The sequence below is a fragment of the Hypanus sabinus genome, chromosome 17 (genome assembly GCF_030144855.1).
Source record: "Hypanus sabinus isolate sHypSab1 chromosome 17, sHypSab1.hap1, whole genome shotgun sequence".
Lineage (NCBI taxonomy): Eukaryota > Metazoa > Chordata > Chondrichthyes > Myliobatiformes > Dasyatidae > Hypanus > Hypanus sabinus.
The window spans coordinates 83,815,587-83,834,030 of record NC_082722.1 but is presented as its reverse complement, the minus strand read 5'-3'; the positions used below and the strand labels follow the sequence as shown (position 1 = coordinate 83,834,030).

The window sequence follows — 18,444 nt, the reverse complement described above, 5'->3', positions numbered from 1 at the left end:
CACGGGATCTCCTCACACTTTCACCACAATCCCCAGTATCAACTCCCTCCCCCACGGGATCTCCTCACACTTTCACCACAAACCCCAGTACCAATTCACTCCCCCCCCCCACGGGATCTCCTCACACTTTCACCACAATCCCCAGTACCAATTCACTCCCCTACCTTCTGTGTCTTCATCTCTGCCTCTGGATCACTGCAGATCAGTATCTTCCTGGTTTCTCCGCAGACTCCCCACCTCCCCACTCCCTACTCCGTCTTCCAGAGGGTCACAGCTCAGAATTCCTCCTGTCCCCCAAGGTGTGGGTCAGGAGGTCATGTTTATGTTCAAATTTAATTTAATTCTACACATATATAATCAAATGAAAGAGCGTTCTTCAGGGCCGAGGTGTAAAACACATTACTCACAACACACAGCGTAAATAGCACATATGGTGCTATATGAAAACCATACAGTCACAAAGAAAAAAAGTAATCTAGCTCAAATCCCTGAGTAGCATGACTGGATTGTCCTGGCCCAGCTTATTCCTCCACCGAGCAAACGTAGCAGAGGAGCAACGAGCGAGGCTGTTTGCGGGGTGGGGAAATGGATTCCTTACCAGTCTATGCCCCATGTCAGGTCAGCTGGGGATGAGGAAGCAGTTGGAGGAGTGTGTGTGAAGGAGAGTAGGTGAAGGTGCTGGCGTTGATGTGGACAATCGAAGGCGGGGCATATTTTGGTTTGAGGGACCATGACAAGGGTTTAAATGCTGTAGGGTAGGCATGGGCCACTGGAACAAAGGGTCTGTCTCTGTGTGGTTTGTGCTTTGTGCTCACAGGGCCAGAAGGGATCTGCCCAGCTGGACAGGAGGGTGGGGGACAGGGGTACAGTAGGAGGTCCCATTGCAAGTGGAGGGGGGCAACAATTGGGCAGGGTCAAAATCTCCCCACCCCCATGACCTCACTCTCACTCAAATTGCAGTTCAGTTTATTGTGGTTTGACTGTACACATTTATACCACCAATCGAAACAACTTTCCCCCAGTCCAAGGTGTACAACGCAATACATATAACTCATACACCACCGTACACATGTATACCACCAATCGAAACAACGTTCCTCTGGATCAAGGTGCACAACACAGTACATATAACTCATACACCACCGTACACATTTATACCACCAATCGAAACAACGTTCCCCGAGTCCAAGGTGTACAACGCAGTACATATACACCACCATACACATTTATACCACCAATCGAAACAACGTTCCCCCAGTCCAAGGTGTACAACGCAATACATATAACTCATACACCACCGTATACATTTATACCACCAATCGAAACAACGTTCCTCTGGATCAAGGTGCACAACACAGTACATATAACTCATACACCACCGTACACATTTATACCGCAAAACGAAACAACTTTCCCCCAGTCCAAGGTGTACAACGCAGTACATATAACTCATACACCACCGTACACATTTATACCGCAAAACGAAACAACATTCCTCTGGACCAAGGTGCACAACACAGTACATAAAACTCCTCACCTAGGAGTACTGAGATGTACACGCCCCATCCAACACCATGCCCTGCCCCCCCCAAGTGACATGCTGTGCCATTACAGGAGTGCTGCAGCTGCTCCGGGAGACATACCCCCACACGCCGAGCTTTGACCTTAGCCCAGTCATGCAGAAGCTGCTGGTGCGCCTGATGGAGACCCAGGCGCAGGAGTGCACCTTCGAGGAGGCACTACTGCCCGGCACCGCCAACCGCTTCGACACCCTGCTGCGGCTGGCCCAGGACGCGGCCGCGGTGAGTCACCGGCAGGGAGGGGTGGGACAGAGGGGATGCCATAGGTGTGAGGTGTGGTGGTGAAGGAGTCCTGCAGATGTCCGAGGGTGAGGGATGTCCGAGGGTGAGGGATGTCCGAGGGTGAGAGATGTCCGAGGGTGAGAGATGTCCGGGGGTGAGGGATGTCCGAGGCTGAGGGATGTCCAAGGGTGAGGGATGTCCGAGGGTGAGGGATGTCCGGGGGTGAGGGATGTCCGGGGGTGAGGGATGTCCGGGGGTGAGGGATGTCCGGGGGTGAGGGATGTCCAGGGTGAGGGATGTCCGAGGGTGAGGGATGTCCAGGGGTGAGGGACCTCTGCAGTTGCTCTGACTTCAGTCTCTCGGCCACAGCTGTCAGATACTCTAGTGAACCGATTCATCAGCCAGGCCCGGGCATGAGGGATCTCTGGGGTTGGTGGTGAGGGATGAGGGATCTCTGCAATTCCACTGACCTCAGTTTCTGGGCTGCAGTTGTCAGACTCGTACACGTTGGTGAATCAGTGCATCAGCCACGCTCCGGTGGCGGAGCACGTCCCTGCAGCCTGGAGCCACACGGTCCAGGTGAAACTGCAGCACTACCGCGCACTGGCGCATTACCTCGTCTCTATCGCATTACTGGACCATCAGTGTGAGTACAAGGGGTGATAATCATGGTGCAGGGTTGATCACCTTGGGAAGGGGTGTGTTAACGGCAAGAGTATGCCAGCATCGCAGAAAGGCTGATGATAGAGTGGGTTGGTCACCAGGGTGAGTGGGTCAGATTGTGGGGGGGGGGTTCAGTGACTGTGGTGTGGGGAGGGAATCAGATCTGTTGGGGGGGTTCAGTGACTGTGGTGTGGGGAGGGAATCAGATCTGTTGGGGGGGTTCAGTGACTGTGGTGTGGGGAGGGAATCAGATCTGTTGGGGGGGTTCAGTGACTGTGGTGTGGGGAGGGAATCAGATCTGTGGGGGGGGGTTCAGTGACTGTGGTGTGGGGAGGGATTCAGATCTGTAGGGGGGGTTCAGTGACTGGTGTGGGGAGGGAATCAGATCTGTAGGGGGGTTGATGACTGTGGTGGGGAGGGAATCAGATTTGTGGGGGGGTTCAGTGACTGTGGTGGGGAGGGAATCAGATTTGTGGGGGGAGAGTTGATGACTGTGGTGGGGAGGGAATCAGATCTGTGGGGGGGGTTGATGACTGTGGTGTGGGGAGGGTTGGTCAACAGGGTGTGGGTCGGATTTGTAGGGGGGGGTGACTGTAGTATGGGGAGGGTTGAGGTGTTGAGGGCTGTGTGCTCAATCTGAGGGATGTTTTGGTAGTGACAGTAAGACCTAAGAGGAAAATTAGGCGATTCAGATGTTGTCTTCTCTGCCATTTCAGCATGGCAGATCCATTTCCCTCTCTATTCTCCTGCTTTCTTTCTGCAGCCTTTGACATCCAGATTAATCAGGAGCCCATCAATCTCTGCTTTTAAGTATGCCCAATGTCTTGGCCACAGCCATTCATGGCAATGAATTCCACAGATTCACCACCCTGTGGCTGAAGAAATTTCTTCCCTTCTCTATTCTAAAGGGACATACCCTTATTCTGAGAAAACATCCTCTCGATCAATACCTTGCAATATTGAATAGGTTTCAATGAGATGCTCCCTCATTCTTCTAAATTCTAGTGAGATCAGGCCCAGAGCTATCAAATGCTTCTCATACGTTCATGCTTTCAGCACCAATATCATTCATTCAGATGCCAGCACATCTGAGGTATGGGTGATCGTGGTTTGGGGTTAGTCACTGAGGTAGGGAAAGGATGTGTCGGTGATTGGAGAGTGGGGTTGCTTGTTAGAGTGGGGGGGAACCAGTCTGGGTGTCAGGACACTCAATGTCCACTGTCCCTGTTACAGTGAACCCCAGCGATGACACTGATCAGCAGGAGAAAGTGCTGACCGACCTCTACCAGCAGATGCCTGAGGGACTGACCCCTCTCACCATCCTCCGGTCCAAAGAGCAACGACAACGGCTCGGTAAGGCTAGTGTCCAGGTCACGTGTCAACATGTCGTGCGTTTGACCCAGCATCTGGTCAGGATTCATGTTTGATCTAGTACTGGGGGCAGGAGTTGATGGCAGTGGGGTCCTCTTGGAAGAGGATTAGTGGACCAGACTGGTGGTGTGGAGATCATGTGAAGGAAATGTGACATTAATGAGCTAAACAGTGTCCTCAGGCTCCACACACAGGATGTGGAGTCAGTTTCCCCTGGAAGCTGTCTCTTGAACCAGGGGTCACAATCCGGGAATGAGAATTGGACTCAGCAGAGAATGGTGAACTGTTGGCAATGGGGCTTCACTCCTGATCTCTCAGTTCTCCCATTGGGGGAACTCATGCTAAACTCTTTACACAGCAAGAACATCCTTCCTCAGATATGGAGGCAGAAACTGCACACAGTACAGACAGTGTAGTTCCGCAAGGCTGTGCTGTTGCAGAAAGACATCCCTCCTCCTCTGCCCAAATTCTTGTGCTTTGAATAATGTGCAAATTGCCCTTTTAATCATTAACATGCTTTCCTTCAGTGACTGGTGCGCAAGAACCTATTTCCCAATAAACATCTTTCAGATAATAAGCTGCCTTCCTGTTATTGCCACCAGAGTTGATAGGCTGTCATTCATCCACTACACCCAACAGGTACTTGCCCATTACTTTGTCCTGTCTAAATCACACTGGAGTCTTTCTGCATCCTCTTCAAGGCTCTGCTCTCGTCACTGATAATAAAAGAAAATAACAGGACACACATGGACAGAGACACACACACAGACACAGACAAAGACACACGCACAGAAAAGCAGACACACACGCAGACACAGACACAAATGCACAGAAACGCAAGCATGCACGCAGACATAGACACACAGAGACAGATGCACAGACATAGACACACACATACAGACACGCACAGAAATGCAGACACTTCTGCAGACATGGACACAGAGACAGATACACAGATAGACACGTATGCACAGCAACAGTCACACTCAACCACATTTTGTTTTCCATGTGCGCTGGGAGAACAGCACGGCCCCCTGTTACCCACACTGTTCTGAAGTCTGAAGAGAAAACTGCTATTTTTGGACAAAATTGGCTTCTCAGTTGGAGATAGTGACTATTTGGTAAATTTCACAATTCCTTTGTTCATTCATCCCTCCCTACTAATCTCCATCCTGCCACTTATCCCTGAAAGTGGCCAACGTACTTCAGCTGCCCATTCAGCTCCTCCCTGCAGGGCCTCAAACAGTTCACCTGCAACACTCCACCTGAGAAGCTATTGCAATCAGCTATTGTATCTGATGCTCCTGATGTAGCTTTTGCCACATTAGTGAGGCCCATTGTAAATTTGGGGACTGCTTCATCGACCACCTCACTTCATCTACCAAAAGTGGAGCTTCCTGGTAGCCCAATATTTTAATTCCCATTCCCATTCCTGTTCTGACATGTTGCTCCATGTTCTCTTGTGCACAAGGTGAAGAAGCAATACCTTCTGGTTTAAAAAAAAATCCTTCCCTGCCTCCTTTTGTCTACTCCCCACGCTGGCCTCTTCTTTCTGACTGCCTATCACCTGCACCTCCTCCTCCTTCGGTGCCCCCCCTTGCCTTTCTGATATGGTCCGCCACACTCCTCGCCAATCAGATTCCTTCCACTCCAGCCCTTTACCTTTCCCACCCACCTGGCTTCACCTATCACCTTCTAGCTATCCTCATTCCCCTCCCTTTTTATTCTGGTGTTTTCCCCTTCCTTTCTGGCTGTGAAGAAGGGCCTCAGCTCAAAAGATCAACTGTTTACTCATATACATGGATGCTGCCTGAACTGCTGATTTCCTCTAGGATTTTGTGTATGTTGATTTGGTAAATTGTGTACATTTTAATTTCTTACTTGCAAAATCAATCACCATTCACAATACAGGTGTTAGAAAGTCAATAGAAAGTACAAGCTGACAAGCAATGATACTTTAAAGTTAGCAAGGCAATTTGGTGTGTGTGCTTTGGATTGTTATTTCTTCACAGACCCCTGGTGTGCAAAGGGAAGCTCTGCTCTTCAAAGACCTTTCTTGCCTGGGCTGGCTGGAGTCTATCCTTGCCTTACCACAACTTCCACAAGCCTCCCTCACAACTCTGCTGCCTGTAAACTTCTAGATTTAATTAATTCCCTCAACCAAGCCATTTGCATCTAATTGTGAATTCAAGATGGTTTCATACCATTTCCTGTACACAACTTTAGAGGAAAACTAAATACTTGTTTCTGCGGATCTGATGCAGCACCAATAAAAATTCAATTAGATAAAGAACACAATAATAATAAAAACATTAATATATACATATTGACTGATTGTATGTCCATAGGGTGACACTAGCACAGGAGAGTCTGTATAGGAAATGATAAAGTAGTGGTGGTTGGGTAGTTAGTGGGTGCAGGTGTTGATCAGCCTTACTGCTTGGGGAAAGTAACTTCTTGTGTCTGGTGGTCCTGGCGTGGATACTACGTAGCCTCTTCCCTGATGGGAGTGGGATAAACAGTCCATGGGCAGGGTGGGTGGGATCCTTCATGATGTTACTGAATCGTTTCTGGCACCTTTCTGTATATATGTCCGATGGTAGGTAGGCTGGTGCTGGTATTGGCATGATCCCTGTGGTATTCCATCACTTGGCAGTTGGAAAATGACCCATTTGATCCAATCCTTGGTGTTCTGGCCAGCAGCTTACCCCCAATCCTGTGTCCTGGTCAGAAGGCTATGGAAACCCATCTGAAAGAAGAACATCTGATGTCAGTGTGATAGTGCCGGGTCACCTTTGGGAGGAGGGAAGGCTGGACTGTGCCTTCCTACTAGTTCCCTCATCCAGGCCCCTTCTGGGTGCTGATGTCCCACAGGCATGCAGGTTGAGCTCAGAGACGGCAACTCCTACCAGGAGCGGAGCCTCAGTCTGACCCCCACCCCATCACCATGCTTATTGGTCTGCTTGGCTGAGTGTTTCCTTCTGTCCACAGGTAAGGCCCATCTGCGGTCATCAATCATGGGGTACGAGGAGGCACTGAGGGTTCAGGGTCTCTGCAAAACTCTAAAGAAGATGGACGCCATCCAGGAGATTCTCAGAGTGTCCCACAAACGTTCTCTCACCAAGTACACCGAACTCGAGCAGGAGGATGACTTTGACATGATGGAGGCTCCCAATATAATTGGTATGACTCTCTGTATCTGGGCTAATTCCTGGAAGCTCAGGGTTACCATGGGTTACGCCATCTGAGTTTAGCAGAATGGATCAGGAGGGGATGTGATGGAGATGTACAGATGTCTGCACTAGTGGGACAGTCTTGAATGGCGGGACGTGGTTACATGGTTGTTAAAACTGAGGTGTGTACAAACCACTTCTGGTAGAGAGTGAGGGCTGATCCTGGAGTTCTCGATCATAGAAGTGGTGGAGACTAGATGAATTGGAGCAGCACAATTGTGTAACTATTACAGTGCCAGTGGCCCAGATTCCATTCCTATCTGTAAGGAGTTTGTATGTTCTCCCCATGACCACCTGGGTTTCCTCCCACAATCCAAAGATGCACAGGTAGATTAATTGGTCCATGAATGTAATTGGGTGGTGTGGGCTGTTACCGTGCTCTGTCTTGAAATAAATAAAAGTTTGAAAGGTCAAGGAACTGAAGGCAATAGAAGATGTCACTGCCACCCTCCCTTGCTCTGACCCCAGCCTGGTTGTCAGTCCCTGTCTCAATGTTTACGCCCTACAGGTAGAAGCAGTCAGCAGACTGAGACGGTGAAGCCGCTGTTGTCCAATGTGAAAGTGGTTGACTTCTTCCAAAAGCTGGTACGTAAACTGTGTTGTCACATAACACTATAACATCCTATTTTTAATATTCAATACAGAACAGTACAGGCCCTTTGACCCAAGATGTTCTGCTAACCTTTTAACTTACTCTTAAGGTTAATCTAACCCTTCCCTCCCACATAGCCCTCCATTGTTCTGTTATCCATGTGTCTGTCTAAGAGTCTTTTAAATGTCCCTAATGTACCTGCCTCTATCACCACTTTCTGTGTAAAATCTTACCTCTGACGTCTCCCCATACTTTCCTCCAATCTCCCCAAAATTATGCCTATCTGGTGTTAGCCATTTTTCATCCTGTGGAAAGTCTCAGCCAGTCTATGCCTCTTACACCGTGCTGGACCCTATGAAGGTCACCCTGTCACATGCCTGTGTTGTCGCGTTAACCATTCTTTTGTTCCACAGATACTGAGTTCCTCTGGTAGTTTTCACTCCAGTTCAGGACCTGAATTTGTCCCTTTACAAGAATTACCTGCCCTGAAACTCGTGACAATTCCACTAGCAGCTCATTTCACTGACAGAGATGGGGTCGAGCCTGACACCCTCTCTCACCCACTAGCACAGCAAAGTTCCACAAATTTCTGCACACCACTGTTGTATTACTGCTGCCTTCCTGCCAGTTTGAACCAATCAGGCCATTCTCCTCTGACCACTCTCATTAACAGGACTACTGCTCAGTGGGTGATTTTAGTTTTTTTGCACCATTCTCTGTAAACTGCAGAGACTGCTGTACTGAAAATCTCAGGAGATCATCAGTTGTCTGAGATACTCAAACCATCATGTTTGGCACAAGCAATGGTCAAAGTCACTTAGAGCACATTTAGAGTCATGAAAAAGTACAGCTGAGAAACATGACCTTCGGCCCATCTAGTTCATACCAAAACCATGTAATCTGCCTATTCCCATCGACCTGCACTGGGACCATAGCCCGTCATATCCCTACCATCCTTGTACCTATCCAAACTTTGCTTCAACATTGAAATCGAGTCCACGTGCACCACTTGTGCGGCCAGCTCATTCCATACTCTCACAACTCTGTGAGTGAAGAAGTTACCCCTGATATTCTTCTTAAACTTTTCACCTTAACCCATGATCTCTGGTTGTAGTCCCACCCAGCCACAGTGGAAAAAGCCTGCTTGCATTTACCCTATTTATACCCCTCATAATTCTGTATACAAATCTCCTCTCAATCTTTATGTTCTAAGGAATAAAGTCCTAACCTATTCAATCTTTCCGAATGACTCAGGTTCTCCAGACCCAGCAACATTCTTGTAAATTTTCTCTGTATTTTTTCAACCTCATTTACATCTTTCCTGTAGGTAGGTGACTAAAACTGCTCACAATACTCCAAATTAGGCCTCACCAATGTTTTATACAACTTCAACATAACATTCCATCTCCTATACTCAAGACATTGATTTATGAAGGCCAATGTGCCAAAAGCTTTCTTTATAACTCTATCTACCAATGACGCCACTTTCAATGAATTATGGACCTGAATTCCTAGATCACTTTGTTCTACCACACTCCTCAGTGCCCTACCCTTCACTGTCATGACCTACCCTAGTTGGTCTACCCGAAGTGCAACACCTTGCACTTGCCTCATTAAATTCCATCTGCCATTTTTCAGCCCATTTGCCCATTTCTCCAGCAGATCCAGATCCTTCTGCAAGCCATGATAGCCTTCCTCGCTGTCCACTACACCCCAAACCTTGGTGTCATCTGCAAGTTTGCTGATCCAGTTCACCACATTATCATCCAGATCATTGATGTAGATGACAAACAATGGACCCAGCACCAGTCCCTGTGGCACTCCGCTGGTCACAGGCTTCCAGTCAGAGAGGCGACCATCTACTACCACTCTCCTGCAAAGCCAAAATATAATGCAATTTACTACCTAATCTTGAATGCCAACTGACTGAACCTTCTTGACCTGCCTCCCATGTGGGACCTTGTCAAATGCCTTACTAAAATCCGTGTAGACAACATGCACTGCCTAGCCTTCATCCACTTTCCTGGTAACTTCCTTGAAAAACTCTATAAGACTGGTTAGACATGACCCACCGCACACGAAGCTGTCCATGTCTATCCAAATACTTATATATTTGGTCCCTTAGAATGCCTTCCATAAACTTTCCCACTACTGATGTTAGGTTCACCAGCCTATAAATTTTTGGTTTATTTTTAGAGCCCTTTTTTCAACAGTGTGACAACAATGGCTACCCTCTAATCCTCTGGTACCTTACCTGTCGTTAAAGACGATTTAACTATCTCTGCTAGGGTCCTGGCACTTGCCTCCCACAGAGTCTGAGGAAACATCTTGTCAGGCCCTGGGGATTGTGATCCACCTTGATTTGCCTCAGGACAACAAGAACCTCCTTCCCTGTAATCTGGAGAGTGTCCCAAAAATTTATGCTGCTTTGCCTCACTTCTATACTTTGTCCATCTTCTGAGTAACTACTGAGTAAATTTCTCCTCCATTCTGATATTTGGTCTGAACAACTTCAAACTGAAGTGGTTCCTTGTCTCATTCTCTGTTACCATGTCTGCAATTCTCTCTGGCAGGGCCCACCAACGGTCTTCTCCGCCAGGCAGAGGTGGACAGCCCCTCGCAAGATCCACCTGAAGCCGGGAGATTGGGAACAGGGATTCAGGCTGCAGGGTGAGGTGGCGGTGCACGTTACAGGCATGGACCCCAATAGTGTGGCCGCGGTGAGTAAACTCCCTCTCTCTGAACAGAGTTGTATAGACACTCCCCATCGTTTAGGATGTGCCCTCTTCTTATTGCTACCGTCAGGGAGGTACAGGAGCCCGAAGACACGCACTCAAAGTTTCATGACAGCCTCTTCCGCTCTGCCATCAGGTTTCTAAATGGACAATGAATCCATAAACACGACCTCACTTTTTTTTCCTTTCTTCTTTTCTTCTCTTTTTGCACTTAATTTATTTTTTTAGTATATACTTACTGTAATTTACAGTATTTTTATTATTATGTACTGCTGCCACAAAACAGCAAATGTCACAACAGATGCCGGATATATTAAACCCAATTCTGATTCAGAAAATGGCCCTGAGGTGAGCAGATATAACCCAGTTCTTCCAATCTAAGGCAGGCTGCAGGGAGAACTGTCTGTGTACTGGGTAATAGTCGATACTATGGTATTGTGCTGGATGCTGGGGAATTTTCTATGTACATGAGGCACGAGTGACAGTGACTGCTCCTGCATCTCCCAGCCCCAGCATATGCAAATCAACAAGACTGTAGTTTGAGGTCTAGTGATTGGGTCATGCTGTTGGTGAGTCTCAAGTTCAGATCTTCATCCATGGTCCTCATTTGTCATTGGACACCATGGTAGTGCAGCGGTTAGTACAGGTGCTATAATAACTCAAGGCATTTGAGTTTGTAGTTCAATTTCTGCATCCTCCATGAGAAAGTTTGTATGTACTTGTGCTTCTATCCATTTCCTGTGGGCGTTCCAGTTTCCTCCCACAGTCCACAGACGTACCGATTGGTAGGTCATTGTAAATTGTCCTGTGATTTGGTTAAGATTAAATCGGTGGGTTGATGGGTGCTGCAGCTCAGTGGGTTTGAAGGGCCTGTTCCTCACTGTATCTCTGAATAAATATGTAAAGAGGGTTTCTTCTTTTTTGTTAACTAGCAGGAATGCTAATTTACTGATAACGAGAATGGTATTCCTTTGTAAACCAAATGGGGATTAATGTTCTTTCTTCTGAGTCTGTAAGCTTTTGTTGACGGGCTTTTGGGCAGATCAGATCGGCGCGAGGGGGTCGAGAGAGAGGACGCAATGCTCTAAGCTGGGCGAGGATTGGACCCCAAAGGGGGGTCCGAGGCCGGGAGATTCTCCGAGGACGGGGGGGGGGGGGATGAAGCTAGATGTGCTTGGTTGACCACTCGGAGGGTCCTGAGCTGTTTGGAGAGTCCGAGGAGTTCGGAGGGTCCTGAGCTGCGAGTCGAGGAGTTCGGAGGGGATCGAATGGTGGCCAGAAGACTTCAGAAATAGAGCTCCAACGGCTGTGCACAAAGTGGTTTGGACTTTGATAAGTTTGGCGCCTTTTCTTTAATTTTCTCTTCATATATACTGTATCGTTATTAATCACTTAGTTATAGTAACCTTTATAAATTGTACTCATTTAATCGCATATGGTGTACTGTCTGTTTTTGGGTGAGGCGGGGACATCACACAGCATCCACACCAGCTGATTACCCAGTTTGGCGGGGCTGAAGGCTGCTCCCCCTAGACAAGAATGAGCTGAGCGAGCCTGAGGCGACCCAGGGGGTTACAAATAAATAAATTTTGAATGAATTAAACCCCAAATTAGGAACTGTTCCTGAAGAATCAGTCAATAAATTAAATAGTTAATGAAACACAGAAAAGTTAAATCACTGTGGCCACTTCCCACTCCATCACAGGAGCAAGTCTCATCTCCATGGTCTCTGTCAAAAATTCTCACTGCCTCAGTAAAGTAGCCAATGAACTCAAAACCCCCCCTCCCCATGGCCAAAGAGTATGCACCAGCACCTGTTCCACACTATAACTTTAATCAAACAAGCCATCAGCAAGTTCTGGGTCAATATTAAAAATCAAAGCCAGAAGGTTGATTGGAAATCCAGCAGTCAGACCTGCTGGTTGGAGACACGGGTTTGCAAATCTCAAATAGCTGCAAGATTGTGTGTGTGTGTGTGTGTGTGTGTGTGTGTGTGTGTGTGTGTGTGTGTGTGTGTGTGTGTGTGTTTGTTTATGGGGTGGGGGAGGGTAGGGGGACCCTTAGTCTGTGAATCTCTTTGAGGGTGTGAGTGAGGGAGGAACAGGGTTTGTTCTGGGGAAGGATGGTGTGTGAGTGAGGGAGAAACACGGTTTGTTTTGGGGAAGGATGGTGTGTGGGAGAGGGAGGAATAGGGTTTTGTTCTGGGGAAGGATGGTGTGTGAGTGAGGGAGAAACACGGTTTGTTTTGGGGAAGGATGGTGTGTGGGTGAGGGAGGAACAGGGTTTGTTCTGGGGAAGGATGGTGTGTGGGTGAGGGAGGAACAGGGATTGTTCTGGGCAAGGATGGTGTGTGGGTGAGGGAGGAACAGTGTTTGTTTTGGGCAAGGATGGTGTGTGAGTGAGGGAGGAACAGGGTTTGTTCTGGGGAAGGATGGTGTGTGGGTGAGGGAGGAACAGGGTTTGTTCTGGGGAAGGATGGTGTGTGAGTGAGGGAGGAACAGGGTTTGTTCTGGGGAAGGATGGTGTGTGGGTGAGGGAGGAACAGGGTTTGTTCTGGGGAAGGATGGTGTGTGAGTGAGGGAGGAACAGGATTTGTTCTGGGGAAGGATGGTGTGTGAGTGAGGGAGGAACAGGGTTTGTTTTGGGGAAGGATGGTGTGTGAGTGAGGGAGGAATAGGATTTGTTCTGGGAAAGCATGGTGTGTGGGTGAGGGAGGAACAGGGTTTGTTCTGGGGAAGGATGGTGTGTGGGTGAGGGAGGAACAGGGATTGTTCTGGGGAAGGATGGTGTGTGGGTGAGGGAGGAACGGGGTTGTTCTGGGGAAGGACCGTGTGTGGGTGAGGGAGGAACACGGTATGTTTTGGGGAAGGATGGTGTGTGGGTGAGAGAGGAACAGGGATTGTTCTGGGGAAGGATGGTGTGTGAGTGAGGGAGGAACAGGGTTTGTTCTGGGGAAGGACCGTGTGTGGGTGAGGGAGGAACAGGGTTTGTTCTGGGGAAGGATGGTGTGTGGGTGAGGGAGGAACAGGGTTTGTTCTGGGGAAGGACCGTGTGTGGGTGAGGGAGGAACAGGGTTTGTTCTGGGGAAGGATGGTGTGTGGGTGAGGGAGGAACAGGGTTTGTTCTGGGGAAGGACTGTGTGTGGGTGAGGGAGAAACACGGTTTGTTTTGGGGAAGGATGGTGTGTGGGTGAGGGAGGAACAGGGATTGTTCTGGGGAAGGATGGTGTGTGGGTATGGTAGGAACACGGTTTGTTCTGGGGAAGGACCGTGTGTGGGTGAGGGAGGAACAGGGTTTGTTCTGGGGAAGGATGGTGTGTGGGTGAGGGAGGAACAGGGTTTGTTCTGGGGAAGGATGGTGTGTGGGTGAGGGAGGAACAGGGTTTGTTCTGGGGAAGGATGGTGTGTGAGTGAGGGAGGAACAGGGATTGTTCTGGGGAAGGATGGTGTGTGAGTGAGGGAGGAACAGGGTTTGTTCTGGGGAAGGACCATGTGTGGGTGAGGGAGAAACACGGTTTGTTCTGGGGAAGGATGGTGTGTGGGTGTGGTAGGAACACGGTTTGTTCTGGGGAAGGACCGTGTGTGGTTGAGGGAGGAACAGGGTTTATTCTGGGGAAGGATGGTGTGTGGGTGAGGGAGGAACAGGGTTTGTTCTGGGGAAGGACCATGTGTGGGTGAGGGAGAAACACGGTTTGTTCTGGGGAAGGATGGTGTGTGGGTGTGGTAGGAACACGGTTTGTTCTGGGGAAGGACCGTGTGTGGTTGAGGGAGGAACAGGGTTTATTCTGGGGAAGGATGGTGTGTGGGTGAGGGAGGAACAGGGTTTGTTCTGGGGAAGGACCGTGTGTGGGTGAGGGAGGAACAGGGTTTGTTCTGGGGAAGGATGGTGTGTGGGAGAGGGAGGAATAGGGTTTTGTTCTGGGGAAGGATGGGGTGTGAGTGAAGGAGGAACAGGGATTGTTTTGGGGAAGGATAGTGTGTGGGTGAGGGAGGAACTGGGTTTGTTCTGGGGAAGGATGGTGTGTGGGTGAGGGAGAAACTGGGTTTGTTCTGGGGAAGGATGGTGTGTGGGTGAGGGAGGAACGGGGTTGTTCTGGGGAAGGATGGTGTGTGAGTGAGGGAGGAACACGGTATGTTTTGGGGAAGGATGGTGTGTGGGTGAGAGAGGAACAGGGATTGTTCTGGGGAAGGATGGTGTGTGAGTGAGGGAGGAACAGGGTTTGTTTTGGGGAAGGATGGTGTGTGAGTGTGGGAGGAATAGGATTTGTTCTGGGGAAGGATGGTGTGTGAGTGAGGGAGGAACAGGGTTTGTTTTGGGGAAGGATGGTGTGTGAGTGAGGGAGGAATAGGATTTGTTCTGGGGAAGGACCGTGTGTGGGTGAGGGAGGAACAGGGTTTGTTCTGGGGAAGGATGGTGTGTGGGAGAGGGAGGAACAGGGTTTGTTCTGGGGAAGGATGGTGTGTGGGTGAGGGAGGAACGGGGTTGTTCTGGGGAAGGATGGTGTGTGAGTGAGGGAGGAACAGGGATTGTTCTGGGGAAGGATGGTGTGTGAGTGAGGGAGGAACAGGGTTTGTTCTGGGGAAGGACCATGTGTGGGTGAGGGAGGAACAGGGATTGTTCTGGGGAAGGATGGTGTGTGAGTGAGGGAGGAACAGGGTTTGTTCTGGGGAAGGACCATGTGTGGGTGAGGGAGGAACAGGGTTTGTTCTGGGGAAGGACCATGTGTGGGTGAGGGAGAAACACGGTTTGTTCTGGGGAAGGATGGTGTGTGGGTGTGGTAGGAACACGGTTTGTTCTGGGGAAGGACCGTGTGTGGTTGAGGGAGGAACAGGGTTTGTTCTGGGGAAGGATGGTGTGTGGGTGAGGGAGGAACAGGGTTTGTTCTGGGGAAGGATGGTGTGTGAGTGAGGGAGGAACTGGGTTTGTTCTGGGGAAGGATGGTGTGTGGGTGAGGGAGAAACTGGGTTTGTTCTGGGGAAGGATGGTGTGTGGGTGAGGGAGGAACGGGGTTGTTCTGGGGAAGGATGGTGTGTGAGTGAGGGAGGAACACGGTATGTTTTGGGGAAGGATGTTGTGTGGGTGAGAGAGGAACAGGGATTGTTCTGGGGAAGGATGGTGTGTGAGTGAGGGAGGAACAGGGTTTGTTCTGGGGAAGGACCGTGTGTGGGTGAGGGAGGAACAGGGTTTGTTCTGGGGAAGGATGGTGTGTGGGTGAGGGAGGAACAGGGTTTGTTCTGGGGAAGGACCGTGTGTGGGTGAGGGAGGAACAGGGTTTGTTCTGGGGAAGGATGGTGTGTGGGTGAGGGAGGAACAGGGTTTGTTCTGGGGAAGGACTGTGTGTGGGTGAGGGAGAAACACGGTTTGTTTTGGGGAAGGATGGTGTGTGGGTGAGGGAGGAACAGGGATTGTTCTGGGGAAGGATGGTGTGTGGGTGTGGTAGGAACACGGTTTGTTCTGGGGAAGGACCGTGTGTGGGTGAGGGAGGAACAGGGTTTGTTCTGGGGAAGGATGGTGTGTGGGTGAGGGAGGAACAGGGTTTGTTCTGGGGAAGGATGGTGTGTGGGAGAGGGAGGAATAGGGTTTTGTTCTGGGGAAGGATGGTGTGTGGGTGTGGTAGGAACACGGTTTGTTCTGGGGAAGGACCGTGTGTGGGTGAGGGAGGAACAGGGTTTGTTCTGGGGAAGGATGGTGTGTGGGAGAGGGAGGAATAGGGTTTTGTTCTGGGGAAGGATGGGGTGTGAGTGAAGGAGGAACAGGGATTGTTTTGGGGAAGGATAGTGTGTGGGTGAGGGAGGAACAGGGTTTGTTCTGGGGAAGGATGGTGTGTGAGTGAGGGAGGAACAGGGTTTGTCCTGGGGAAGGATGGTGTGTGGGTGAGGGAGGAACACGGTTTGTTCTGGGGAAGGATGGTGTGTGAGTGAGGGAGGAACAGGGTTTGTCCTGGGGAAGGATGGTGTGTGGGTGAGGGAGGAACAGGGTTTGTTCTGGGGAAGGATGGTGTGTGGGTGAGGGAGGAACAGGGTTTGTTCTGGGGAAGGATGGTGTGTGGGTGAGGGAGGAACAGGGTTTGTTCTGGGGAAGGATGGTGTGTGGGTGAGGGAGGAACAGGGTTTGTTCTGGGGAAGGATGGTGTGTGGGTGAGGGGGGAACAGGGATTGTTCTGGGGAAGGATGGTGTGTGGGTGAGGGAGGAACAGGGTTTGTTCTGGGGAAGGATGGTGTGTGGGTGAGGGGGGAACAGGGTTTGTTCTGCTGTTATGATTTTGTTGTTTGTTGTGTTCGGTGAACAGTGTGGGCATGCTATGTTAGCACTGGAATGTGTGGTCATGCCCCAATACAGATGTGACAGTTAAATGTCTCTGAATCCGAATGTTTGCCCCTCTCTGCAGGCTCTGGGTCTGAAGGATGGAGATGTCATTGTGAGGGTGTCAGGGACAGACTGTAAGTGGAGCTCGGTGAGCGAGGTGGCGGAGATGATGAGGGGAATGCCTGATGATGGACTGGACATCGAGGTGGTCAGTCCCCAGGGGCTGGAGCCCGCACAGATGGTGAGTCAGGGTGGCTGGAGTAGGTTGTTACTGGCTCCCATCCCCTGGGGCAGACCAGAAATCCAGCTGAGATTTGCCAGTCAGACCCTGCCCCAGAAACTTTGATGTGACAGGAGCAAGGGGCGAGGTGATCTCTGGCACTTCCAAAGGCTGGCTTTCTCTCTGTAAGAGATGAGGTTCTGGGGTGAGGGGGGGCATCCTCAAGGGTGGCACAAGCTAACAGTTCAGCCTGGTTTACCCTTCACTGGGGAAATGGTACAATTAATGCCACTCAGTCCCTTCCTCGCATTGATGTACCCTAACGCAGAACAGTACAGCACAGGAACAATATTGTGCTGAACCAATTGAATTAGTAATCAAATGGCTAACTAAACTAATCCCCTCTGCCAACATATTGTTGGTGTTTTCCCTCCCCTTCCCTCTTTTATTCCCCACTTTGGCCTCTTCCCTCTTCTCCTCACCTGCCTATCACCTCCCCCGGTGCCCTTCCCTCTTCCCTTTCTCCCATGATCGATTCCCCTCTCCTATCAGATACCATCTCCAGCCTTTTACCTTTCCCACCACCTTCTAGCTTGTTCTCCTTCCCTTCCCCCTGCCTTTTTAATCTGGAGTGTCCTCCCCACACCTTCCCCTCCAGCCCAGATGAAGGGCCTCAGTCTGAAAGATCGACTGTTTTTTCATTTCCATTGATACTGCCAGAGTTGCTGAGTTCCTCCAGCATTTTGTGTGTGTTGTCCATGTCCTTCTATTTTCATTACATTCATGTGTTTATCTAAACTTTCTGAAAAGCCCCTAAATATATCTGCTTTGCCACCATCCCAGACAGTGCATTCCAGGCATCCATCACTCTGTGTGGGGAGAAAACTTGCCCCTCACACCTCCTTTGAAATTACCCCTCTCTACTTAAATGCATGCCCTCTGGTATCAGACATTTCAACCCTGACAATATGCTAACATCATCAGCTGCTGTGACATGCGTCCTTTGAGCACTGTTTCCTCTAAACTGCATGGGTGAGCGGCCGTGCAGTAACTGAAATGCTTCTGCACTCGTAACGTTGGTGTCGTGCAGCTGGAATTTTCTTTTATGTGATATTTTATTAAAGTGCTGTGCAGTTTTCAGTGTAAAAATTTCCTGCTGAGAGTAATGGTTGGTCTGCACAGCTGTTTAAAATGAAATGAGAGGGAACCGTGTCCTCCAGGCCTGATTTCCCTGGGGTACTGAGTTTCAGAAGGTGGATCTATGGGTGGGGGTGGAGCAGACAGTGCCCTGGGGAGGCTGCTTCTGTGCCAGGTGTAGGCATGCTCCCTTTACACAAAATCAGGTAAGCCTCAGCAAACATTTACCTCACAGTGAGGAGCTTCCCACCTCCTCTCTGCACCTAACTGCAGATTTCAGCAAACATTCCAACCCCTATACCTACCAAGATCCAGCAGGAAATATAGTACAGATCAGCACTGAGTTACTAAATTATATTCAAGACTTCTGTAGAGAACAAAAGAA

General features: G+C 49.6%; 1 protein-coding gene across 1 annotated transcript in view; it reads left to right on the top strand.

Annotated features, from left to right (window-relative positions):
- Nucleotides 1-18,444, top strand: part of rhpn2 (rhophilin, Rho GTPase binding protein 2) — a 67,527-nt gene that overhangs the window by 38,910 nt on the left and 10,173 nt on the right. The window contains exons 8-14 of the mRNA XM_059993359.1: nt 1,615-1,802; nt 2,292-2,448; nt 3,699-3,818; nt 6,828-7,019; nt 7,578-7,654; nt 10,235-10,381; nt 16,785-16,943. Coding sequence (XP_059849342.1) covers nt 1,615-1,802; nt 2,292-2,448; nt 3,699-3,818; nt 6,828-7,019; nt 7,578-7,654; nt 10,235-10,381; nt 16,785-16,943 — 1,040 coding nt within the window. The remainder of the gene's footprint in view (nt 1-1,614; nt 1,803-2,291; nt 2,449-3,698; nt 3,819-6,827; nt 7,020-7,577; nt 7,655-10,234; nt 10,382-16,784; nt 16,944-18,444) is intronic.